Source organism: Oryzias melastigma, linkage group LG9 (genome assembly GCF_002922805.2).
Source record: "Oryzias melastigma strain HK-1 linkage group LG9, ASM292280v2, whole genome shotgun sequence".
NCBI lineage: Eukaryota > Metazoa > Chordata > Actinopteri > Beloniformes > Adrianichthyidae > Oryzias > Oryzias melastigma.
Genome location: NC_050520.1, coordinates 376,670 through 403,350, shown reverse-complemented (window position 1 = coordinate 403,350; position 26,681 = coordinate 376,670). Strand labels below are relative to the sequence as shown.

The 26,681-nt window shown below is 40.4% G+C and overlaps 1 protein-coding gene and 1 long non-coding RNA gene across 2 annotated transcripts in view; one reads left to right on the top strand and one right to left on the bottom strand.

Moving 5' to 3' along the window:
* The window catches only part of LOC118599126 (ubiquitin carboxyl-terminal hydrolase 32-like), a gene marked incomplete at its 3' end in the record, with an annotated part of 63,962 nt that overhangs the window by 10,252 nt on the left and 27,029 nt on the right, over window positions 1-26,681 (top strand). The window contains 1 exon segment of the mRNA XM_036213468.1: window positions 23,545-23,672. Coding sequence (XP_036069361.1) covers window positions 23,545-23,672 — 128 coding nt within the window.
* LOC112136418 overlaps window positions 25,640-26,681 on the bottom strand; it is a 13,815-nt gene continuing 12,773 nt past the window's right edge. The window contains exon 4 of the long non-coding RNA XR_002917341.2: window positions 25,640-25,891. This is a non-coding gene — a long non-coding RNA (uncharacterized LOC112136418). The remainder of the gene's footprint in view (window positions 25,892-26,681) is intronic.

The following is a 26,681-nucleotide window of genomic DNA, read 5'->3' as shown; positions in this document are numbered from 1 at the left end:
CTGTTTAGTCTGAACTGTCATAATCTGAAGTCTCAAGATGGATGTAAACAGCAGAGTTTGGCCTACAGTAGAAAATAGGTTTTATTTGGAAAATCGTTCTGGATGCACTTTACATTTAGTTTAGGTTATTTAAGCCCCAACTTCACAAAAAATGCTCTGACTCGGCTCTGGTGTCTGGCAAAAATTTGAACCCAACGAAACGATTCGGAGTGCCTGATAGGTCAGACCACAGAGGTCGGACCACAGAGGTCAGACCACAGAGGTCAGACCACAGAGGTCGGACCACAGAGGTCGGACCACAGAGGTCGGACCACAGAGGTCGTACCACAGAGGTCGGACCACAGAGGTCGGACCACAGAGGTCGGACCACGGAGGTCGGACCACGGAGGTCGGACCACGGAGGTCGGACCACGGAGGTCGGACCACAGAGGTTAGACCACAGAGGTCGGACCACAGAGGTCGTACCACAGAGGTCGGATGTGATTGGATGACGTGAGTTCTTCTCACACTTTTCAATAGGGCTGGGTTGAAAAAAATGATTAATCATTTTGAATCGATTTAAGCTTAATAGATCAATAATTGATTCATAAAATATATAAATTGATTTAGCACATAAAAGTAAAGTCTGCTAGCTTTATGCTAACATTTAATAGAATATCCCATAAGATAGCTAATGCTAACACTCGGTCAACCTAAACAAACATTCTGACTAAATGAACATCTTTATATGAATCTTCCAAATTCTTTAGAGGAAAGGTTTTTTTAAGTAACTATTTGTGGTCTAAAACATTGTTTTCTTCTAGAATAAGGTGTACTTCTATAGCGTGATCGCCACCTAGTGTCCAAACTGAAACGTCCTCCAGGAGAAGCAGAACAATGTTTCCAATGTTAATGATCTGAACATTTTAGTTAGAACTTCTCCTTTAGAGAATCCATGTAACTCTGGATGATATTAACAATCTCATTATTTCACTGATACATTTACAGGATGTGAACTGGATCAGATTAATACAAATATATTCAAATTATATAATAGATTATTCATGTATAATAGTATTTCCAAACAAATGTGTATAAATTTGTAAACTGAAAATTGAATTGAATTGAAGAATCGAAAGAATTGAAAAAAAAAAAAAAACCCAAAATTGAATTGATTCAGGCTCTTGTGAATCGAATTGATTCTGGAAAATATAACTGCTACCCCGCCCTACTTTTTAAGTAACATAAAGAATCCAGCATTCACATCGGAGTCGTAACGGTTGCCGTGTGAGCAGGTGTTAAACAACACATAAAGGTAAGTAAGGGAGAAGTAGAAGAGATGCACAGATTGTACAGATTCTCCATTTTATCAACCTCTCCCCAATCATGTTAAATAGCAGTATGGTCATTTAAAGAGTTACCAAACCAGAGTAGTCAGAGTCCAAGCGAAGGTCAGGGCAGGCAGCAAGCAATCAGAGATAAAGCAGAAGATCAGGTGCAGATAGAAACGCTCAGTAACGCAGGCAGGACGGCACAAACAATACTTCGCACTGAGCAGTGCTTAAAGGGTAACCAAACCCTAAGTCAACTTTTTGTCCGTTGACCTCTAGAAATGGGTGCTGGGGACTTCCGCTGTAACGTCACCGAGATGGCCACGCTGTGAGCGAGCTCCCAAAGAAACCAACGAAATTAGATAATTTTACCCCGCTAAAACTACGAAAATCACTACATGTAAATTTTAAATTAAAGGGGTAACTGAAATACACTTAAACTGTCACAACTAGAAATCGAAGAGTGAGCACTTTTTCCCGGAGATACAACGCTAGCTTCCCCGCTAACTCCGCTAGCCACGAAGCTGCACGCGCTAGCGAACGTACTGCCGCGAGGTGAGACATCATGGCCAAACTCGACGTTGTACTTAAAGAAATAAAGGACTTCCGCCAAGAAAACAACGTTCGCTTGGGGGAAATTAAAGAAGAAATGTCGAAGATGACCGCGAGAATTGAAGAGGCAGAAGCGCGGATCGAGAAGACTGAGGAAAGGACCCAGAACATGGAGGACGCCATGACGGAAGTAATAAAGCTGCAGATGCGGTTGGAGGACAAACTAATTGACCTGGAGAGCCGATCGAGGAGGGAGAACGTTCGCATCTATGGGGTCCCGGAGGCTGCGGAGCGAGACTCCCCGACAATGAGCGAGTTTGTGGAGGAGCTGCTGCGTGGCGGCCTGGAGCTTCCCCGGGAGGAGATCGACTTTCACATCGAGCGGGCGCACCGCTCGCTGGGCCCCCTGCCGCCGGACGACGCGCCTCCGCGCTCTATCGTGGTGAAATTCCTCAGCTTTAAGACCAAAGAAGTTGTGCTCCGCAAAGCATGGCAGAAGAGGGGTTTCAAATGGAAGGGCAGCCAAGTAAACCTGGACCATGATTACCCTCCTCTCATCCTGAAGAAAAGAAGAGAGTATGCTGAGGTGCGGAGGGTCCTGAAAGAACAGCAGATACCCTTCCAGACCCTCTTCCCAGCCAGGCTGAAGGTGAAATTTACTGAAGAAACCAAAATCTACAGCACAGCGGCAGACGCAGCGGCTGACATGTCCAGCAGAGGCTATTCAGTGAAGGTCGTTAAATCAGCTGAAACAGCGCTGGAGCGGCTGAAGCAGATGACCTGGACCAGAGTCGGGGGAGCAGGGAGCGGTTCGGCGGCGAGCAGCAGGAGAGGAACTGGGTACAAGGATAAGCTCAGAGCCTTCCAGAGGACCTCACCAACGCCTTCTGGAAACTAAGGTTCACACATTTAATCCTCTGTAAAGTAAAAAACTATTCTGACAGTCTAATGGTGTGTAAAGAGTAAATAAGTACGGTTTCTGGATGGAGTTCATCTCGAGGCCTTAGCCGTTAAGGGCCTTCCCCACTAACTGATGGAGAAGCTGCCCTTGGGGGTGAAGCAGGGTCCACTTCAGGGACCCCTACCTTGGGAGTCACGATTATTTCAGTTTGATTTTGATTTTTTCTTGAGTTTTTGTTTCTATGTTCAATGTTCATTGTTTACAAGGGTGTGCAGGGAGCCAATGAAAATGTGTGTGCGTTTTATTTATTTTTTCTTTACATATTTTAGATGAGTAACAGACCAGTGAAAATGATATCCATCAACATTAATGGCTTACATAATCCAGTAAAAAGGTGGAAAGCCCTGACTAAATTCAAAAGAGATAAAGCCCAGATTGTTTTTATGCAGGAAACACATCTGTCTGACAGTGAGCACGCAAAACTGAACAAACTTGGTTTTAAACATGTTTTCTATTCTTCTCATAGTTCGGGGAGGCGAAGGGGTGTAGCAATCCTGCTTAACGGTAATTTAAGTTATGAGCATATATCGGAACATAAAGATAAGGAGGGTCGATTTATAATGATAACTGGTAAGATTGAAGGTACTACCCTGAGTCTGCTCAATGTGTATGTTCCTCCAGGAAGTGATTGGTCAGTATATAAACAAATTCTAGAATTAGCTGTTTCAAAGAGTCAAGGATTACTATTATGCGGTGGTGATTTTAACCTCACGCTATGTGCCAAACTAGACTCATCGAACGGGAAGGGAGAGGGGAGGAGTATTAGAAAAAGGGTGGTAAATCTTATAAATGAGCTCGGATTAATAGATGTNTCAAAGAGTCAAGGGTTACTATTATGCGGTGGTGACTTTAACCTCGCGCTATGTGCCAAACTAGACTCATCGAACGGGAAGGGAGAGGGGAGGAGTATTAGAAAAAGGGTGGTAAATCTTATAAATGAGCTCAGATTAATAGATGTGTGGAGGGACAGCCATCCAACTAACAAGGAATATACCCACTATTCTTGGGCTCACAATGTTTACTCGAGATTAGACTATATCTTCATGTTTAAAAATGAACTTTTTAGAGTGAATGACTGCCAGATAGGTCCATGTACTATATCAGATCACAACCCAGTTTATGTTAATATCTGTTTGAATAGGAAAACTAGATCAACGTTATGGAGACTGAACACTAACATTCTTAATAATTTAAAGATTAAAGACAGTTTGAAGAAAGAAATTGAGGAGTATTTAAAACATAATGATAATGATGAAGTAACACCAGGAATATTATGGGACACACTTAAAGCAGTGATTAGGGGAAGGATAATTGGCACTTCCTCTTACTTGAAAAGATTAAATCAGCAAAAGCTCCGGGACTTAAAAAAACAAACTGTTAGAACTACAGCAGCAACACTCTAAATCCCTAAACAATAATATCAAACAAGATATAAAAAAGCTGAAAAGAGAAATAGACGATATGAACACTATCGAAATACAGAAAAAACTCACTTTCATAAAGCAGCAGCACTACAAGGCCGGAGGAAAATCTCTAAAACTTCTGTCATATAAGCTCAGGAAAAAACAGGCTGAGAGAACTATACATACAATTAAAAACCCTCTGATTGGAAAAATTGAAACTGAACAAGAAAAAATTAAACATTTGTTTTAATTATTATAAAAAATTATACTCACAACCATATTTAGATGATGACCTCAATGTAAACACTTTCCTGTCAAACTTAGATTACCAACAGTGTCAGAGGAACAAAATGAACATCTAAGATCAACTATAACTAAAGAGGAAATTCTTGCAGCTATTAACAGATTAAAAGGAGGAAAGATGGCAGGTGCAGATGGTTATGGTCCAGAGTGGTATAAGATAATGAAAGATTTATTGATTCCAACTTTACAGAAAACATGCCATCTGTCCGAGGGCAACAGATGAAAAATAGCAACTTTGTTAATTTAATGTCCATTGTCCCAGAGAAATAAATAAAATAAATACAGATGATTTAAAATCTTGCTCATTTTCATATAAGTGACTTACTACTATGTATTACTAAAAAATAAACTCATGCCTATAAAGAAAATAAATTATAATGAGGTTTTAGGAATTATCCTGATGTTTTTGATTAACATTCATAATGTGTGTTAAGTAATTTAACAAAAATGAAAAGATTCAACGAAATACCAAAATACCAGATGCTGGATTTAAACTCATTCCCTTCTGATGAAAATAAAATCTGTTATTGCAAAAGATTTATTCATGGATGGATTTTTCAAATTTTTTAAACAGGAATCAAGAGTTCTGTTGTAACAACCTGTTGGTTTGGTACATTGATGACTACAAAAAGAGATTTCTGCTTGTATCGTCTGCTACAAAGAAAGAGTTTTGGCTGTTTTAATATATAGTTTAGTATTTAGAAAACTAAGCTTCAATAATTAATTAAATAAAAGTGACAAAAATGCACATAATAAACACTTAAAAGACAAATAACAAGAACAAATAGCTAAACAGAATACTAAATTAAGTAAATAAAAAAAGGATCAAAACACAAAAACCTGAACCAAGTATAAACTTTAAAGCAAATAAATAAAAATGACTCAACGTAAGTAATACATAAATAATATGTTATAAAAAGATCAGAAAGAGATGGATAAGCAGATAGACATTTGATCCGGATGTCAGCTGGATGAGGAAGTGAAGATCTTCATGGACAGAACTTCCTCCAAAATCCTGATTCTTTCTCCTTCCAGTTCACCAAAGACTCTTTTAGCTAATTCTCCAATGTTTATTGACTGTGATCAATACATTCAATCATTGGTTTCTCAGAGTTCTTGATAAAATAATCAAAGCTAACATCAAAATGCTCTTTCATTGATTTACAATCCTTTCCAACTGCGGTCAAATGAGCCGCCGTTCACATTTCCGTGGTCACATCAAGAAGCTCCGTGGAGTCTGGTGGAGATTTTCCAGCGTTCTCAGTCCTGCTACCGTAAGTATTGGATGAAACTCACACCAAAAATCCAGTGATGCTGATTTGACCACAGAAATGTGAACGGCGGCTCATTTGACTGCAGTCAATGTGAAGATACCATCTTCTCTTCTCCAGAACCTGAACTAGACACTAGGAACAGATGAGGGTTCAGTGCAGAGATTTAAAAGGAGAAATACTCGGACATGCAAAAACAAAATGATTTCTTATTACATGTGTTCTCTTTCAGAAGAAAAATGCCACATATACATGTTAAAAACTCTTAAAACATGATTTTCATTGTAGAAGGACATTTTAGGGGCTTGGGAGGATTTACCTCCAACCTCCTAGTATACCCAAACTTGCCCCCCCCCCGATATTCTGTTTGCACCCCCAACAGGGGCTGGCTAGGTCCGGCCCTGGTAGAGCAGCGTCGGGTTGCTCCACTCACCTTGTTTGATTACGAGATAAAGTACCGGCCTGGAAAAACCAACGCAGATGCCCTGTCAAGGATCCCTACCACCTCTGCAACTGCAAGGGATCCTGAGGGTGAGACCACAGCCCCCTGCTCAGCACCCGTCATCTTGACCCCAGAAGATGAAAACGAGTGGGCTAGTAGCGACCGGAATCAAGGGCAAGTGCAAGACTCTGACATACGACCAATCAAGAGGTATGTGGATGCAGGTATAACGCCCACAAAACAAGAACGTCAAGCGTTTTCCCATACCGCACAAAAAAAATCCTCCAGCAATGGAGAAAACTGCAGGTCATCAACAACATACTTTTCAGAAATGTTTTTTACCAGCATGAACATGACCACTACCTACAGATCCTGTGTCCAAGTTCTAGGTGCAGAGAAGTCAGGGAGAGGACCCATGAAGCTGCTGCCCATGCTGGCGTAGAACAAACTCCGGCCCTCATCCGCAGAAAGTTCTGGAGACTGAGGTACAGGCATTCCACAAACATTGTGTCGTTTAAAACGTGCAGAAGGGAAGGGGACACTTAGAGCCCCCCCTACAACCTATTTTANAATTAATGTAGAACTGCTAAATTCCACGAAGCACACATTTTTTTTTCCTAAAAAAAAAGGCCACATATTAATTTGCGATTAATCGCGAGTTAACTATGGACAATGCGATTAATTGCAATTAAAAAATGTAATCGCCTGACAGCTCTAATTAATATGTAAAAAATACTAAGGCACCATTTTTATTCGAAAACCATTAAAAAAGCAGTGTGTTTGTTTTCTGTTTGCTCTTTCTAATCAACAATGAAGTTTTGAACTATACTCTGTATATAGAGAACTGGACAGGTATTTGTGACTGAGGTGGAGCCAGGAATTTGTGGTGGAGGCAGGAAAAGGAATTTGTGCCGAGGGCGGAGCCAAAGATTTGTGATTGGGCGGAGCCAGGAATTTTTTATGGGGTGGGGCCAAAGATTTGTCACGAGAGCGTAGAAAGTATGTAAATGTAAATTACAGGTTGTAATGTCAGCAGCACAGTTGCAAGAAAACCTCTCTAGGTCTTCTCTTCAGGTCCTTTCAGCCAAGTCTTAAGAGTGAAAAAATGACTTAATGGCTCTTATACCTGCATATTACACCATCTCTCGCCCCATTCTGGACTAGCATAATCTGGTCTGGGGCTGCCAGCTCACACTGGAGAAGGGTATAACACTGGCTGGTCAGATTCAGATTCGGAAAACGTTATTAGTCCCAGAGGGCAATTCATTTGTAGCATTTCCAGTGCAGTTTCACACACACACAAACACAATCACATTAATGTGCCAGACCATCATAGTTTAAAGTAAGCACTCCTTGGCTCCATGACAACAATACAAACAATGTCACGATCAGCAATAGCCTCAGAAAACACTTTTGTCTAAGTTTAACAATGTAATTGCTGAGGGCACAAAAGACTGCGAAAAACGATTGGTTTTGCTTGTCGGAGCATAAAATCGACACCTTGAGGGCATCAAAACAAAGTTAAGAGTCAGAGGGTACTGGGGCTGTCCCAGGATGCTAAAGGCATGACTAAAGTTTTGACTTTAGTTTTATCTTCAGATTAACAACATATTTCATATCTTTTAATCCTCCAACAGGCTGAATATGACCTCACTTTTTTGGCGAAAGCAGTGACCAGCAAGACTGGTAGGCTGCTTTGGACTCCATGTGCCACACAGCAAACCATCTGATTCCACATTCCATTTGCTTGTGTTTTAAAAGTTACATTTGGCACATTTTGTTGTATCTGTTCTGTATTTGGGGACATGCTTTTATCTTTTCCTGTCCTCCCCCTGACCTTCTGACTGCTGACTCCTGCACTTTTAAATCTTGTCTTTTAATAGCTATCAAAAATGTGTGAAAACTTGAAATAATGTGCCTCTCTGTTTAATTATATTTATTTGGTATAATGCTTATATTAATATTTTTATTTTAGTGGGTTAAATTACCCATTAATGAGTTTCTAAAAAAAAAGAGAAAATAAATAAAAGACCATTGGGAATGCTTTTAACTTTTGGAGTGAGTCTTTAAGAATCTTCTAATATGATTTGTTTATAAGGACAGGAAGTTTCTCCTGTCAATGACAGTGTGGCTTCTGTGGACATAAGGAGCATTGGAAAAGTCCAAGCAGGCCAGAGCCTTTGTTTGTTTATAGTAGAAAGGTGAAGTGCAGTCAAGAATCAAGTGCTCACATGTTTGGAAATTTATGAAACCATTGTGAGGATGTCTGTTAAGGAACAGGAAAGTTAATGTTTAAATCAAACTACTTCTAGATGCTGCAGTAGAACACAGAGAATCTCTTCTCGAGGTAGCTAATGACAGCAAACCAAAGGGTATAATGTTCAGACAGCAGGACAGTCACTAATGTCACAGGTGCTCTTACACCTCTGCAGGTTTCTGATCACAACTGTACTATTACATCCCGTGCCTGTATTTAATGCAGTTCTTTTCACAAAGCTTCCTAACATTTCAAACAGATTTATGTGAAGAACATGGTGTTCTGCATGCATTTATTACAAACCTAACAGCAACAATCAAACAACTAACAATCAATTACAATACTCAGAAATGACATAATGTGTGGAAGAAGGTCCAAAATGCAAACAGCACACCAGAACCTTCTTAACATATGGATGAACTCAAAATTTGCAGGAAACGATGACATGAAGCAGATGCTTTCCTGCAGTCATAGGCCTGTCATAGGAAACGAAGCTGTCTTTCAGAAGATTTAATGTTACTGCAAAGACTTCTTCTTTAACTGTCTTGTTCATGTTTTTTTTTTTTTGGGTTGTAACATCTGTTTGGACTTAACTTCAGTACAAATCCTTAACTCGAGCTGTATAACAGTCTGATAAATATCTCATCAGCCCAGAGAAGTTCAGCTTTTTATTTTCATCCACCTGTTTCCTGTTTTCAAGGTGAGCTCCGGCACATTAGGGCACAGTGTAGTATAGCAGGGCAGTGTTCATCCTCGTGACGCACAGCCTTGCTGTGGCGTCACGGCAGCACTTCACCAGCCTGATCTACCTGGTTAACACCCAGCTGCTTTGCATTCTTCCTTCACATTACCTGGTCTGCAGGTGAACGTTTGTTTGCTGCTTCCTCTGCAGCCTCTACCCTCACCTGTTGCCGGGAAACGGAAATATTGGTACAATTTCCATAATTGACCTATGTTTTTTTTAATGACATTCATATTATTAAATGATAAAAAGTGCTTATCTAATTGTTTCTAAGATTAATTTTTATTCAGGTCTAGTCCTCCAAAAACGTTTTGAGTACTAATGAATGTTTTCTTACGACATGGGGATCTGGTCCATGAAGGCAACATCTGCATAGCACAACAGGTGTGGTACAGACTGTGCTTATGAAATGTTTTGCTTCATCCAACAGCAGTGGCTGTACTCTAGCTCAGTAGCCTTGTGGAAGAGTGTCCGCCCTGAGACTGGAAGGTCGTGAGTTCAAATCCTGGCCGAGTCATACCAAAGACTCTGAAAATGGGACCCAGTGCCTCCCTGCTTCACACTCAGCATTAATGGGTTGGATTGGGGGGTTAAACCACCAAATGGTTCCTGAGCGCGACTGTGTCTGCAGCTTACCACTCCCCCAGAGGATGGGTTGATTGCAGAGAACAAATTTCACGCATCTAGGTGTGTGACAACTAATGCAACTTTAACTTTAACTTCATTTTGAACTGATCTGTAGAAAGCCTTGAGCTCTTTATGCTCACATGTTGCCGGCTCAGAGATTTAGATCTTTATTTTTTTTTACGTCTTTCTTTCTATGTGCTCTTGAACAGGCTGGTGCCTCTACTCACTTTCCACAGTCTGAGTAAACTTTGTTCATGAAAAATACTTTTTAATCCATTCTGGATCATGGGTTGTCCAGCATCACTCTGGGACTCTTCTCCTTTATGCTCTTCAAGCACAATAGTTTTGTTTCATTTGTTGCATGTCATATTTCAATTCAACCGAAATTCAAAGGGTGTTAGACTGTTAGTATTGTGTTTTATTCCTACTGATGACACCACAAGTATGTATGAAATGACTACGGCCTCCTATCTTAGATTAGAGTGCTTCGACTGCATGTGTTGTTTCAAATCATCAAGTATCTCAGTTTTTTCCTCGTTGTACTAAGTTTCAGCTCTGAATGCTTTAAGCTAGAATCTCAATGAATGCAAGAAGCAGAGGTTTTTCCTTCTGTAGTGTGTAAATCTCCTCAGGATTAGCTCAGTGTGTGAAATGTTTGCAAGTTCAAAGATCTTGTTGATCAATACATTTTTAAACTAAACAAGTTTTAATTCTTTGTAAACATTAGTGTTGTGTAGTCTGAACATTTCTACTTATTTGACACCAAATGCATTTACAAATGTGAGTTCTGTGGTATAGATTTACCTGTTATCCCCTTCACAGTAGGTGCTTCCTGTGTTCTCTGGTGATGCTGTTCAGATGTGAAGCCCTCTGTCCTAAATAGTTAGATTTAGACGAGCAGCTGTGAGAATGTGTCCATCACTGCAGTCACAGTGTGTTGCTGTTATAGTGGGGCATATGTGGAAAATTAAGTAAATCATCAGTAACCAGAGAGAGAATCCTAGTCCTCTCAGTTAACCCTTGTGCCATCTTAGACATGTTTACAATCCGAGTGGGGTCATCTGAACCCCACAAGTCAGTCCACTGAACTTTTTTTTCAAATATTTTTTATCTTCGCTGGTGTCCGTGGCAGACATGAAATCCTGTCCATCTTTGTTATGGGAGAGATCACAGGGTCATCTGGACCTCATAAGAGAGCACGAGGATTAAATATAGCACAGCATTCGCCCCCATGTTGTCCCCGTGTTTGAAGTTTTCTTTGTAATGTGTAGCTTGTTTTCTCATAAAAGAGCAAGAGGAAGTAGGCGTCTCTGAAAATTCTCAGATGAAGCAGCAGTTTTTGCTCTGTGTGTGAGGGGTGGTGGTGGTGGTGGGGTGTTTGCCCGTGCCAGGATCTGGAGCTTTCAGTCAAAGACACCCATTTAACGCTCTGAGTGATAATGTATCAGAAATAATGACTTGCCTGGATGCCTTCAGACTGTTTTAACCTGTTCTGAACAGGTAGTAGGCAGACTGCTGTTGGGCCTCACACCATGCTCTGCTCCACTTTTCCACCTTCAAAGTCCTCCTCCAACGAAAATCCTGTTTTTAGAGTTTCTAACATGTCTGTGTCATTTTTCTTCTGAAAGAGAACAAATATAATAAGAAATCATTTTGTTTTGTATTTCTGAGTATTTCTCCTTTTAAATCAATCAAACTGTCTTGGACAGACTCTGTTTGAATGAATGATCTTCTTTCCATCAACAGCTCTGCTGCACATGCACTAAACCCTCATCTGTTCCTAGTGTCTAGTTCAGGTTCTGGAGAAGAGAAGATGGTATCTTCACATTGACTGCAGTCAAATGAGCCGCCGTTCACATTTCTGTGGTCAAATCAGCATCACTGGATTTTTGGTGTGAGTTTCATCCAATACTTACGGTAGCAGGACTGAGAACGCTGGAAAATCTCCACCAGACTCCACGGAGCTTCTTGATGTGACCACGGAAATGTGAACGGCGGCTCATTTGACCGCAGTTGGAAAGGATTGTAAATCAATGAAAGAGCATTTTGATGTTAGCTTTGATTATTTTATCAAGAACTCTGAGAAACCAATGATTGAATGTATTGATCACAGTCAATAAACATTGGAGAATTAGCTAAAAGAGTCTTTGGTGAACTGGAAGGAGAAAGAATCAGGATTTTGGAGGAAGTTCTGTCCATGAAGATCTTCACTTCCTCGTCCAGCTGACATCTGGATCAGAACCATACGGCTGGACATTACCCAGATTGATGGATGTTTTTATGAAGCAGAGTGAAGGTTTATGCTAGTGAGACACAGAGCTATCATAATCAGACAGGGGGGGAATCAGGGCGGAGCTACTCAGCTCAGCTCCAAAAGCCACGCCCCCTCAGAGGAGATTTTGGAAACAGAGGCTTCAGATCAACATGAAAAATGTCTTTTTAAGACATTTAGGTTGTGGGTTTTTTTGGTTAAAAACTTCATGATCATCATTAAAACACTACTGTGAACGTTTTTTTAAATAAAAGAAATTGTCATAGGGGACTTTAAAGTCCCACTCTGATTATTTCTTGATTTATTTTGAGATTTCTCTTAATTTAAAACTTGAAACCTGTGTCGTTTTCTAGGACATAGTTTCTGCAGTGCGGCAGGAGGTCATTAGACAGCCACCTCTGAGTTGTGGGCGGGACCGTTGGCATGGAAAAATCCCATGCCCCCCTTCCCCTCCCATTTACTGAGAGCGGGTAGCTTGTGGCTCCACCAGCACATTTTCTACATTATTAATAAGCTCTTTTTTAGTGGAATGAAAAATATTGGAAATAAATAAGTGGTAAAACACAGACAGAAAAACCTGGTCTTAGTGTATACAGAGTCAATATGTGGTCACTGTCAACACCTGTGGGTATGTGAGTGATGGCCTTGTGATGGACTGGTAAACTGTCTGAGGTGTACCCTGGCTTTGCCCCTAAGGAGCTGGGATAGACCCCTGTGACCTGCTCAGGACTGATCAGGTATAGAAGATGGATGGGTGAGCGGTTTGGTTTGTTCACCTGCTTCCAGTGATGGATGGATTTCCCTGCAGAGTCACTGAGGGCTGAGAGGGTGAAGGCTGCTGAAGATAGGCTGTAGTTATTGAGCTTTCTGTGTTATTTGTGATGACTGCACTTGTTGGAAAACATTTTGTGGTTGGGCTTGTCCTACTCAACATCACTAGTGCCACAATGAAAAAAATAAACTTTGTGAAATTGAAGCCTGTCAGCTTTTATGTCTTCTGCAATTTTCACACTAACTTTAAGACATTGGGTGACATCCTAGAGTCCACATAGAAGGAGCAAATTCCAATGAAGACCTTGTTTCTCCTCTTCAGCCATAAAAAAACCCCCCAGAGATTTTATGGAAACATTTCTAGGCCTGTATTTCTACACATGAGGGTAAAATACCAAAGCTGCATCTTCAGTCTTTTAAAGCTTTTGCCCTCTTAACTATATTTCTACGGAAGCACAACACTAAAGAACAACCCGAAGGATTTACAAAATTTAAATCTGAGAAATCCTCCCTAAATAATGTCAGAACCCTGTCATCACCCACTTTCTGTGCACTTGCTCTCAGTGTTAAGGAATGCTAAGGATTTCTGAGTTGAGCTGCAGATCAGATAAAAATTCTCTTTCCCAAGAAATGTTTATAATTAAAATGTAGAATTATTTCAACTTTTCTGTTTAATGAATTTATCCATCCATCTTCTTCCGCTCATCCGGGACCGGGTCGCGGGGGCAGCAGTCTAAGCAAAGATGCCCAGACTTCCCTCTCCACGGCCACTTCCTCCAGCTCCTCTGGGGGGACCCCGAGGCGTTCCCAGGCCAGCCAAGAGACGTAGTCTCTCCAGCGTGTCCTGGGTATTCCCCGGGGCCTCCGACCAGTGGGACATGCCCGGAACACCTCTCCAGGAAGGAGTCCAAGAGGCATCCGGACCAGATGAACAAGCCATCTCAACTGGCTCCTAATGAATTCAATTCAATTCAGTTTTATTTATATAGCCCAATATCATTAAACAATTGTCTCATTGGGCTTCATGCCGGTAATTGTACAAAAGCAGAAAGTCAATCATAAAATACTGTATAAGCAACAGCTAATTACTAAACTAAATAGACTAAATAAAACTGGTAATCCTTGCCCTTAGACCCTCCTTCCTGGTAAGGAAAAACTCATAAAAAACTGATTTAGGAAAAAAAGAAGAAACCTTAGGGATGTCCACATGATGGAGAGATCCTATCCCAGGACAGACAGGCGATTTACCAGGACTGCTAAAGAAAAAATAGCTTATCCAACTTCACAACTATGTATATTGAATAGAGTTCAGCCAGATAGGTGGGGGTGAGGTCCACAGCCAAGACGAGCCAGAGGCGAGGTCTACAGCCAAGAACAGGAACACAGATGATCCCCAGGAATTTCAAATCTCTCCCGCTCCACTGGAGGAGAGTGGGGGAAAGGAACAACATGTGAATCACACTGCACCAAACAGAACCACAGAGAACTACATATAATAAATAATAGAGAGGAGAGGTGAAGTAAATGAGAATAGAGAACAAAACCCCCAGAGCTGATGTGGAGAATAACGATGATAGAAAATCTTAAATTAATCTAAACCCGCGACAGCTACAATAAATTAAATATTCTCTGATCACTATGCTGATCACTATCCGGCCAGCTCAGTGGCCTTGTGGTAGAGTGTCTGGCCTGAGATTGGAAGGTCTTGGGTTCATATCCTGGACGAGTCATACCAAAGACTCAAAAAATAGGAGCCAGTGCCTCCCTGCTTTACACTCAGCATTAATGGGTTGGATTGGGGGGTTAAACCACCAAATGGTTCCCGAGCGTCTGTCTGTAGCTCACCACTCCCCCAGAGGATGGGTCAAATGCGGAGAACAAATGTCACACACCTAGGTGTATGACAACTAATGCGACTTTAACTTTAATTAGCTAGCCAGGCAATAGGCCTGTCCAAAGAGGAATGTTTTAAGCCTAACTTTGAATGAGGAAACTGTGTCGGCCTCTCGGACATGAGCTGGGAGCTTATTCCATAGGACAGGTGCTTGGAGGCTAAAGGTTCTACCTGTTGAGGACATGATGCATAAAACAAGTATATTTTCAACATCATCCATCCATCCATTTTCCTGACCGCTTTGTCCCTCTCGGGGTCGCGGGGGTGCCGGAGCCTATCCCGGCTGCTGATGGGCGAAGGCGGGATTTTCAACATCATGAAAGCTTAAATAATGCTGACATAGCGTCTTTACAAACTATAAAAGGATCTTTGAAACGTTTGCAGCTTCTGAACATGTCATTAGAATTAGTTAGACTTGATGACAGAAACTTTTATACTTTATAATTGATTAAAACTTTGTGCTCAGCTCAATTGGGAAATGTTCTTTCACCTGACAAACAGCATGTAGTTCACTTTTGGCTCAGTTTTACTTTCATGTTTGCTAGTTTAGGTATCAGAAGGTTGATATTAAGCTTCTTGAAGTTCAACACATTTTATTAAGGCTTCTGCAGAACTTGTTTCTTCACAGAAGTCATTTGTGTTTGTTTTGTATATTTCAGATGCTCCCATGCGACAGTAAAACACATTTTCTGTTTTGTTACGTCACTGAATGCTCAAAACAATTAGCTCTTTACATAGTTAGATATTTTCAGAATAAAACTAGAATCTTTCCACCAACTGGTTGAAAGAAGCTGCAGACTCAGAGGACTCAGTTTCTTGTTTCAAGTTTTTATTCTGGTCTGTTTTTATTTCACTTCATTTGCTGTTTTTGAAGTGTTCGCTTCATGATTTTAAAACTTTAAGTGTGGTGCCAAGGCTAAATGATATATTAGCTACATCCTGCATTGACCTTTAAGTGCATTTTGTATTTGAAAGCTTATTTCACTTTTGCTTCTGACGCTCAAGGTAACTTTAAAGGGATCAAACTTACTCTGTGAAGATCTTCTGCTGATCTTCACCTTTCAGCTGTCTCTGTCCTCATGTCCACAAGAACTTTCTTCCTCTCTGTTCACCCTTTAACACCTGAGCTCCAGTGTCTACGTTCTTTGATTTACTGTAACTTTTCAACCATTAACATGATAATTCCAGCAAATTCTGAAGGAGAAAAGCGACTCAACGAGCCTCTCCTTCACAATCTGCTGGAATTATCATGATAACACTTGAAAATGTACAGAATGTTAAAGATTTTGTTTTTAAGGGTTAAGGAGAACCACTTTAGTTCCCTGATCTAAAAGTTCAATTCAAGCAGAGCTTTGGTCATTTTGGTGAAAGTTGCTGCTCACATAATTTTTACTGGTGTTGTTTGCTGTGATTACAAAACCCAACTTGACTTTTTCTAAATCCATATTGGTGTCTCAAACAAATTGAAATTAATTGTTTCTTTAGATGACACAGTTTCTCTTACAAATGATCTCAGAAAAGACTTCTTCCTTCAGAGATGTTCAGGCACACTCACCAACAATTCAATTCAATTTTATTTATATAGCCCAATATCACAAATTCAATTTGCCTCATTGGGCTTCATGCCTGTATTTTTTACAGATGCACAGATGGAGTCATAAAATATGCACAATAGGTAAAAACTAAACAGACTATAAAGAACAGGTCATCCCTGTCCTTAGACCCTCCCTCGCGGTAAGGAAAAACTCCTAAAAAACCTGAGTCAGGAAAAAAGAAGAAACCTTAGGGATTCCCACATGAGGGAGAGATCCCATCCCAGGACGGACAACACACCACATTAATTTGAACCTCTTGTTACTGTTTATATTTTATAGCTAATTTTGTCATAAATATTAAAGACAGTTTTTTAATTTACGTGTGCTCATTTTAAAATTAGACTTACTGCAGATAGATGAAACTCATCTCTTTTTAATCAACGCATAATAAAATTGATAATTTAAGATCAATGATTTTTTTTCCGTTCTGATAAGGAAGTAGGGCCCTCCTCAAGTAAATAAACTTAATTTAAAAAGCACCTTTCACAGATAAAATCACAAAGTGCTTTACTGAGTAAAACAGATTAAAGCAATAAATAGTAAAAAGTGCAGAACAATTAACTTAATGATATTTAAAAAGCAGCGTCTCAAGATTAAATAAAATAAATATTTTTCTTATAAACTCTTTATAATGTAGATGTTGAAATACTTTGTACAATACTCTACAGTCTTATTAATGCGATAAAATTCACAGTGTCTGTATTCTTATTAGCTGATTTAATTATTGTTATCAGACACATGATTGTTTCGTACCTGACATGTTTCGACGGAGAGCTTCCATCTTCATCAGAGTCGTCACCAGGTGGTGGAGTGTGACGTGTATAAACCAGCTGATTGTTTCTGAGGCGGAGTCACCTGTCAAAGTCTGACAGGTGACTCCGCCCCCGCTGTCCGGCTCGCTGCTGGAGGATGTTGCTCCAAGTATGGGAGTGCAGAAAAGCCCCCTCATCCCTGTTCATGGCGGTCTGGGCTTTCTGATTTCCACTTCTTCCATGATCCATCTTTGATGTCTGTTTTCTTCAGTGCGGATGATTTTGGCCTTTTCCCAGTCCATGATGTGGTTTTCCTGTTTGCAGTGGTCTGTTATTGCAGATTTCATATTTTCCTGCGATGCCTGTTGTCGTGCACGACAACAGGCATCAGGTACGAAACAATCATGTACGAAACAATCATGTGTCTGATAACAAAATAATGAAATCAGCTAACTCTACAGTCTTTCTTTGAAGTTGTAGTATGTTGTAGTATCTTCATCACTGCTACAAGCTTTTTCAAACATTTTTTTTCATATCCTCCTGATTCACGATGATTTGAATAAAGACATTCTCATAAATGCAGTTTTAAAGTGTAGGTGTGTAACATCATCTGTCCTCCACCATGAGAAACAAATTGAACACCAAAGAACAACTTTCATTGGAATGGGTCTTTATGTGTAAAACTGCAACTATTCTGCTTTCCCAAATATTTTCTATAAACATTTTAATGGATTTATCTTTTATATTTGTTATTTTCCCCTCTTCTTAAGCCTTGTTTTATGAAGTCAACAAGGAGAGTTTGTATTAATTCTCCACAGACACAGGTCTGCAGAAAGTGCTGCAACATGCCGTCTGTCTGCTGATCCCTTCATTCAGACACATAACGTCCACCGAGACCCATTAATTCTCCTTCAATCCTTTGTTGCGTCAGTCTCTTCAGACATAATGGTATGAAAGGAGTTTCCTGTAATTATCCACAGTGACTGTGGATAGCTTCGTCTGCACTGTACGCATTTGCTGCTAAATCCTGGAGCTCCTTGAGGGAGACGCATGTGCAGCTGGAATAGAGTCAGACCTTTTCACTAACACTGCATCTGCAGGTCTTTGATGCTCCTGGTATGGAAATGAGGTGATGCAGTCTGTCACAGACCGGCTGAGCAGAGTGTAATGAGGCTGGAATAGGATGGAGTGAACGGAGGGAATCATGCCTTGGTGGCGGAGTGATGAGAGATCTTTTAACAGGAATCATGCCTGTGAGGGGGCCGTTGATTTGTCTAGTTCAGCCATGCTCATCTATGTATATCATCCCTGAGATGAGCTGATGTGGAGGTCCAGCTGCTGCCAGAGGCTCTCACATCCCTGCAGCTTTTACATTTAGTGTCTGAAGGGGTTACAGGCTGTAGTTGTTTTTCTTAAGAAAGACTGCATCTGGTTCCCCGTTTTGGTTGATGGTAACATGCACAGTTAAGCCGTAGGTGTGTTGCATCTCTACATGTGCTGCATTTGCTGCCTATTGTTTGTGCAGGATGATGTGAGGTCTTAGCTGCATTGACTTCGCTGTTGGCTTGAGCTGTTTCTCAAGAGTCAAAAGGAACTAGTTCCTTGAACATGAGCTTCTTGTTTTGATCCCCTGTTGTCTCTTTCATCTTGCACACACATCTTGTTTATTTCTGCTGAAACCTTTGGTTCTGAAAACCAGTGCAGAACTTTGTGGTGGGCAGCGAACAGAAGACCCTCATCGAGTCTAAAGGAGGCTGCCGTGCTGCACTTCCTCCAGAAGATAGGCTCAGCTGCAGCTTGTCTTTGCTCCTTTTGGGAAGCAGGACTGTCCTGTGGATCCTCCTAGATCAGCCTGAACATCTGGGATCCTTTTGGGTGACCTTTTGAATTTGTGACCCATCATCCACTCAACACCTTAATTACCACTTTAGGATCAAAATAGCATGTTTGAGTTCAAATGTCACCTGAGATGACTCAAGCTCCCTCTTGAGTCAGTCAGCAGGTCATCGTGCCCTCTATGCTGCTCTCAGAGTGAGGTCATTAGAGCTGTCATTTCTGTCAGCATTTTAACATGACTCTTCTTAGTGTGAAGAAAGCCATCCAGTGTGGTGTTTTTGTGGCTTTGAAGTAGGTTGGCATGCACATCCAGCGTCTCTAGATGTGACATTAGCACATTTCTGACCTGAGTTTTAGCTCCTAGCTAAGGCTAAAGAGTCCTGGTGTTCTGGAAAGAACCACCAATGTTGTTTGCATGTGAAGACAATGGAGCCGCATTTGTTCACTGCAGCAGCAGATCGAGGAGGCTCTTTGCTGTAGTTTGGTGTCAGCTAGGTAGTGGAGTAGAGCCATCCGGAAAGTCAGATCTGTCTGACCCAGTTTCACATCAGTAACAACCTGTGGAATCTCTGGAACTGTTGACAGCACCATTATTTTCCATTAGCCAAACAACACGTTATATCAGTAGATTAATGAGTACACATCTACCAGGAAAAGATAGGATGAGGTAATTTTTACAATGGCATGTCAAGAACAGAAGACTGGCGTGGACCCTGACCAGTCCCAACGAGGCTGAAGCCATAAAAGAGAATTCCAACTGAAAAGGTTTAATGTTCTTTTAGTGCGCCTCAAACAGCAAAATATAGCAAAAAACAGCAAGTTTCTCCAAATACAGCTTCATTAAATCCTTATTTTTTATTTATACCTAATTGTATTATATAAATGAGGGCAAAGGGGTTTCCACAGACCATCAGGCTTGTATTTGTTAGGATAAATACTGGATTCCTGTCTAGAAAAGCTAAATTATATGAATATCAACAAGTAGATCTGAAGTGTAGCACATGAAATACACATTTATAATACTGTAAGGAAATTAATATTTATTCATATAATTACATTGATTAACTATACAAGTCTTCCAAAAATCCAGCACAAGTTTTAAGTAAAAGTGGCCAAATATAAAAAAGTAAAAACATGTACACTGCTCACAAAAATTGAAGGAGCACTTTTTTTATTGGGCCTGGCGTGTCACATTTGACAGATAATTATTATTATTTTAAACAATTAAATGTTCCCACAGTTAGTTTTGATAAAATAATTAATACAAAAAAAATAATTTCAACTGTTTTGTTCATGATTTAATTTGGACCTTAGGCGGGTGGGACGAGAACGTTTGTACACTGCTCACAAAAATTAAAGGAACACTTTTTTATTGGGCCTGGCATGAATTGAATTAAACCTGTCTGATAATGTTCTTGTTGGTTAATCAGCTGAGGGCCTCGTTAATCAATTTCAGCTGTATTGGTGTTCATGAATTAACAACAGGTGCACTTCAGTGGCAACAATTAGAAAACCCTCCAAACAGGACTGGTGTTACATGTGGAGGTCATTTCAAGTTTCTCCCTCTTGATCTTTTTTGGCTGGTTTTCCACTCGTGCTGATTTTGGCTTGATAATTATCTCTACTGGCAGTATGAGGAGATTCCTTAACCCTACAGAAGTTGCACAGGTTGTCCAACTTCTCCAGGATGGCACATCCACACGTGCTGCAGCAAGAAGGTTTAATGTGTCTCCCAGCACAATCTCCAGAACATGGAGGAGATTTCAGGAGACTGGTGGTTATTCTGGGAGAGCTGGACAGGGCCGTAGAAGGTCCTCAACCCCTCAGCAGGACCCATACCTGCTCCTTTGTGCAACAGGCTGAGCACTGCTCGTGCCCTACAGAATGACCTCCAGAGGGCCACTGGTGTGGATTAGAGGATGACACGGGAGTGGATTTTCACTGCAGTCCCGTCCCGCTCCCAACCCAAAGTTTTAAAAAATAATCCCGTCCCGCTCCCAGTAACTCGACTCCCACTCCTGTCCCACTCCCGTTCTAAATGTATCCCGCTCCTGTCCCGCTCCTTTATATTTTAGTTTTTATTTAGTCGTAATGTAAAACATTACGTTTAATTGTATCTGCTCCCAGCATGTTTCAGAGCAGTAGCTGAGTCCACATTTCTACATTTTCAATTACTGTAGTGCAGTGGTTAGTCAGGCTCCAGGTCATCGGTTCGATTCCCCAGATGACCTTCTTGCATCGAGTTCATAATCTCCTGTCCATGCATAGGTTAAATAGGCAGTTGACACTCTGGTGCCTTCAGAAATGTTTCATGGGGTGGCTGGTAGGGGGCCACTTTAAATCTTGGGGTGGCACACCAAAACCATGAACTATATTTTCAATATTCATTCTACTAAACCTAATAAAACAGCCTGTAGAAAACTACAGAGAACCATAAGAGCTGCTACTTTGATGTATTGTGTCTGTATTTCATGCTTCTAATGTGCATAGATGAATACAAGTACAGTTAGCATTTGAGTTGCACAAAAATGTTTTATTTTCCAATTAAGTAGGAATCACCATGAACTATGATATTTTCAGATGATATTGTGATTTGTCGCGAGAGCAGGGAACAGGTGGAGGTGGAGTTAGAGAGGTGGAGGTTTGCCCTGGAAAGGAGAGGAATGAAGGTTAGCCGCAGTAAGACAGAGTACATGTGTGTGAATGAGAGGAACCAGAGTGGAAGAGTGAGGTTACAGGGAGAAGAGATAAAGAAGGTGGAGGAGTTTAAGTATTTAGGGTCAACAGTACAGAGTAATGGAGAGTGTGGAAAAGAAGTGAAGAGGAGAGTGCAAGCAGGTTGGAATGGGTGGAGAAAAGTGTCAGGTGTGATGTGTGACAGAAGAGTTTCAGCACAAATGAAAGGAAAGGTGTACAAGACTGTGGTGAGACCAGCCATGTTGTTTGGACTAGAAACAGTGGGACTGAAGAAAAGACAGGAAGCAGAGCTGGAGGTAGCAGAGATGAAGATGCTGAGGTTCTCTTTGGGAGTGACCAGGATGGATAGGATCAGGAATGAATACATCAGAGGGACAGCACATGTTAGAGGTTTTGGAGATAAAGTCAGAGAGGCCAGACTGAGATGGTTTGGACATGTTCAGAGGAGAGACAGTGAATATATTGGTAGAAGGATGCTGAGTCTAGAGCTGCAGGAAAGAGGTCTAGAGGAAGACCAAAGAGGAGGTTTATGGATGCAGTGAATGAAGACATGAAGGTGGCTGGTGTTAGAGTGGAGGATGCTGAAGACAGATAGAGGAATCTGATTGGCTGACGGAAAAAGCCGAAAGAAAAAGAAGATTTAAGCAAAAAAATGAAAAATGACATTCTGCAAGGAAAAGTTCTAAATTAAAAAAAGAAAGATAACAGAAAGAATAACAGCATTAGCAGATTGTGAGGTTATCCTGTGAAATTATCCAGCACCTTCGGCTGCAAAACTTTCATACAAGTGTCTTGAATTGTCAGCTTTTGGTGAACCTCGCTCTCGTCAGAATTTAATCCCGTCCCGGTCCCGTGATTAACGGAAGAAATGACTCCCATCCTGCTAGAATTACCAGAAAATGTCAGCCTCTAGTGTGAATGTCTCTACATTCACATTATATGCAGTTACAGGTTTTGCTACTTCTGCCTAAACATTTAGACTTTAGAATGATTTATCTGCCTTCAAGCAGCTGGATAGCTGAGCTGGCTGTGTGCACGACTGGCACATAGGAAATCAGGGTTCGATTCCCAAGGGGCGTGATGAGCTTCATCCAGTGAACACAAGACCCTTCACGTTACTGCACTGTGTAGCCACAAGGGGGCCCAAGCCTGGGTCTCCTTGTGGCAGCCCTCAGTCTGGATAGAATACAGGGTTATGTCAGGAAGTGCGCCCAGCGTAAAACTGACAAACCACATGTGTGGATCAGTTAAAGCTGATTCGCTGTGACGACCCCCGCTGTCACGAACAACAATGAAATGACAAAGAAAAGATTAGCAAAGCCAACAGTAACATCCTATTTACAGCATGGTGTCATCAGGATTTGCCCTCCTGGCATCCTTTGGGACTTCACTGGTATAATTAACTTCCAGTCCTGGTTTGTGTCCCACCATGCTTCTGTTTACTAGCCTAACATTTTCCCTACATATACATTTGTTTAAGGCAGTCCAACTGACAGCCAGAGGAGAGGAAGCACACAGGTAAATTCCCTTCAAACAGGAAAGGGATTAATCCTGAAATGCAAAGAGAAGTGTCACAGGCCGATATGTTGTTGTGTTTGATTTCGCATCACACAGGCCTCTGTGTGTTTCTGCTGCCTCACCTCTTTCCATCCCAATGAAAGCAACCCTGGTTTTTCAAGGTTTAGTTTGATCATTAAATGGGTTTGAGTCTAACTCACTGTGCGCTCTTCTGAATCTTTCCTGCTCTGCAGTGGGATCAGTTTTTCTTTTCCTTACACTGAAACTTTGACCACATACACAATGGTGAATCATCCACAGGATTCAGGGATTTTCTAAATTAATCTCTTCCTGTACTGCAGTTACTGAAGCGGAACTCAAGCGGCTCAAAGATGCCTTCAAGAGAACCAGTGGCCTCTCCTGCTACATGACCCAGCAGTGCTTCTACAGGGAAGTTCTGGGAGATGGAGTTCCCCCAAAAGTCGCTGAGGTAAGACCAACCTTTACAGTGAAAGATTATTCTTCTGAAAACACAGATGGATGTTGTTTTACTAAAGAGTGGGGTGTAGTCCAGCAAACAGCATGACTAACATGAGGTTTCTGTAGTACACTCTTTATGATTCCTGAGGAAAAAGACCCTATTTTACTGGCTTTCTTTTGCTTTTAGTAAACTCTTGGCAGTGTTGATGTACGGTATACACAAAAAAGCACCAAATAAGCTGGGTTGACAATGATGGGTATTTTTAAGGTATAACATTTTGATAGTCCTGGTAAGGCTGATAGAGATTGATCCATCCTTCATTCTTTCTTGCTTCTTCAGTGTCTCTTTAGGGCAGAAGTCTACAACCTTCAACCAATTATCACGATACTGCGGTAATTGGTAAAAATCCTCTCTAATAACTGGCATTATGTAGAAGAACATGTTTTTTGGGAAAATATATCCCCATATATCTTTTTTAGCTTAAACACAATCATAATAAACAACTTTTCTTATTTTGTTCAACAAATTATTGACGCTTTTGTGCAACATTGCTGAAATCAGTAATACCATGTCTTTGACAAGCATTGACAACTGAATTGGAATTAACTGTCAAATTCTATGTTAACAATAGTAAACATGAACAGCAGTGACACTACTTAGTGCAGAATTGTTGTAAACAACAGAACAAATATTAAATAAGTCAAGTGGTGACAGCTATCTACCTCTAAAAGAACGTCACACCAAAGGATGATGAATATAATGTTTTACAGTCTCTGTCAAATGTTACCTAATTTTTGAGCACTTTTCTCTCACTTGAAAAGGGCTGAGCATCCAAAATTGAAGGCTGATTTACTCAGACTGTCACTTGAGATTATTTTTTCAATCTTTATCATTTTTCTATTTGGTCAGTCAGCAGTTAATAGGTAAAAACCTTAAAACACACATGATAATGGCAAAAAAAAAAATTTTTAAGTGCTTCAATTAATTAGCAACCTCCATAATTTTACAGTAAATTTATGTACTTTATTTTAATTGCATTTAAATTTAAGTTCATACATCAAATCCTGCTTTATTTATGTAAGAATTACTTTAAATTAACTTTAGCAACAAGTATTTACATTGTTGGAAATGCCTTTGCTCCGGCGCCAAATGAGGCCAAATCTACCTTCAGTGACAGACCGAGTTTGTCTAACTCGCGTTTTTAGGGCAGCTACAGTCGACAATCATGAGTAAGTTTATTGGCAGTTCACATCCCTCCTTCCACTGAAAGCAGCTCGGGAGAAGATGTCAATCAAATGCTCAAGGTGGGGGCCAGCGGGCACCACACGCTGTCATTTGACGCGTCTGATTGGTCAGTTTTTAACTTGACTAACTTACGGTAAGGACAAAAAATATCCTGGAAAAGAAAATAATTTGCAAGAACGTGTTAGGAAAATACATACTTGTTCAAAAAGGGTTATTCTGACAAATAAATTCAGTATTACTATTTTCTGTTACAGTGTTGTTAGTTGCCTGTTTGTCTATTATTACATCAAATTGAAAATGAATGTTATAATTGTACACCCATTGAAATAATTTTACGAACACATGTTAGTGTTTGACTACATTTATTTTAGACTAGACTTGAGCTCCCTCTTTCTTATTTCATATTAAGACAAGTTGAAAAAAGGACTTATTTTTATCGATTAATATTTACATTCAAGATTCTATTTTATGTTTTGACTTCCGATAAAGAGAGCACCGCCACTTCTTGTTGTCCACTTAAAGAACTGGTGTGAAGTAAACTTCATTCTTCTTCTAAAATCTTCTTGGTCACATTTGATAGGAATGGTTGACTTTGCATTAATATTTACAAATGAATGGGATGAAAAAACTGAAGAAGACAAGTGAAGCATGTATTTATTGAACAGAGGTTTCTGAGTAGTCAGAGCAGTAGGGTAAAACCAGCCGGATGTTTCCTTGAGAATTCCATTGGATCATCCCGCATGTCTTCAGACATCCTCAGTGAAGCCAGCCTTCTCTGTCCTGTCCTCCCCCGTGCCACGACATCTTCCCTGAACGCTGCAGTGCACGGCCTATCGCAGCATTCTCTTTATGCTCTTGCTTCCTAGTCACCATGGCAGCTGTTACCATGGTGACAGAGGTCCAGATGCAGGATGCAAGGCTGCCGCTGTCTTTAAAAGAGCCTGAGGTGTCGCACATTCTTACACTTGAGAGAAAGTTGAAGCCTGATGAAAAACAGCCTAATGAGCACAGCTTTAAAGAGACAAATCTATATATAGTTATGTAGATTTACCCAGATCTTCCTGCGATATTTAATCTTCTAAAGGTAAATATGAAAACAATGATTGTGTGCATAGTTTAGAAGTTGTCTTTTATTTTCCCAGTGCAGTTTGAAACTGTTGACAGACTTACTCCATCATTTCTCACCCTTGATAGTGATAGTATTATGAGGTATCTGTTACAAAGAAAGCCTGTTCAGGTGTTTAGTGCCTTTGCCCTGTGGTAAGGGAAGTTTCCTATTATTATATTACATTTTAGATAAACTAGGCTTGTAAAACTCCACATTACTGTGCTCCAGCCCAACTTGAAATGATTTCGTAAAGGGCATTTTTAAATGTAGTTTCTCATTGAAAATGATAGAACAGAGCAGGGATTGTGTGTGTCAGTTGTCATTTCTCATAGCGCTGACATGCATCCCTGCATGGACTGTCATTCTCTAGTATTTAGTCAATGATTACTGTTCAAGATGCTCACTTTAGCTTCATTTGACATTAGGGCTGGGTGATATGGGAATTTTCATATTGCGATATCATTTTTTTCATTTTGTGCGATAACAATATTAAAAACGATATTAATCAAATAATCAAAGTAATCTTTATTGCAAAGAGCTTTACTACTTCAGATTTTTACACCGTAACCCCCCCCCCAACTCCCATTAAATGTTAGTTAGTTCAAATTAAACTTTCATTATTTTTTGTATTAACTGTAGTATTGAAACTAACTGTGAGGAAGATT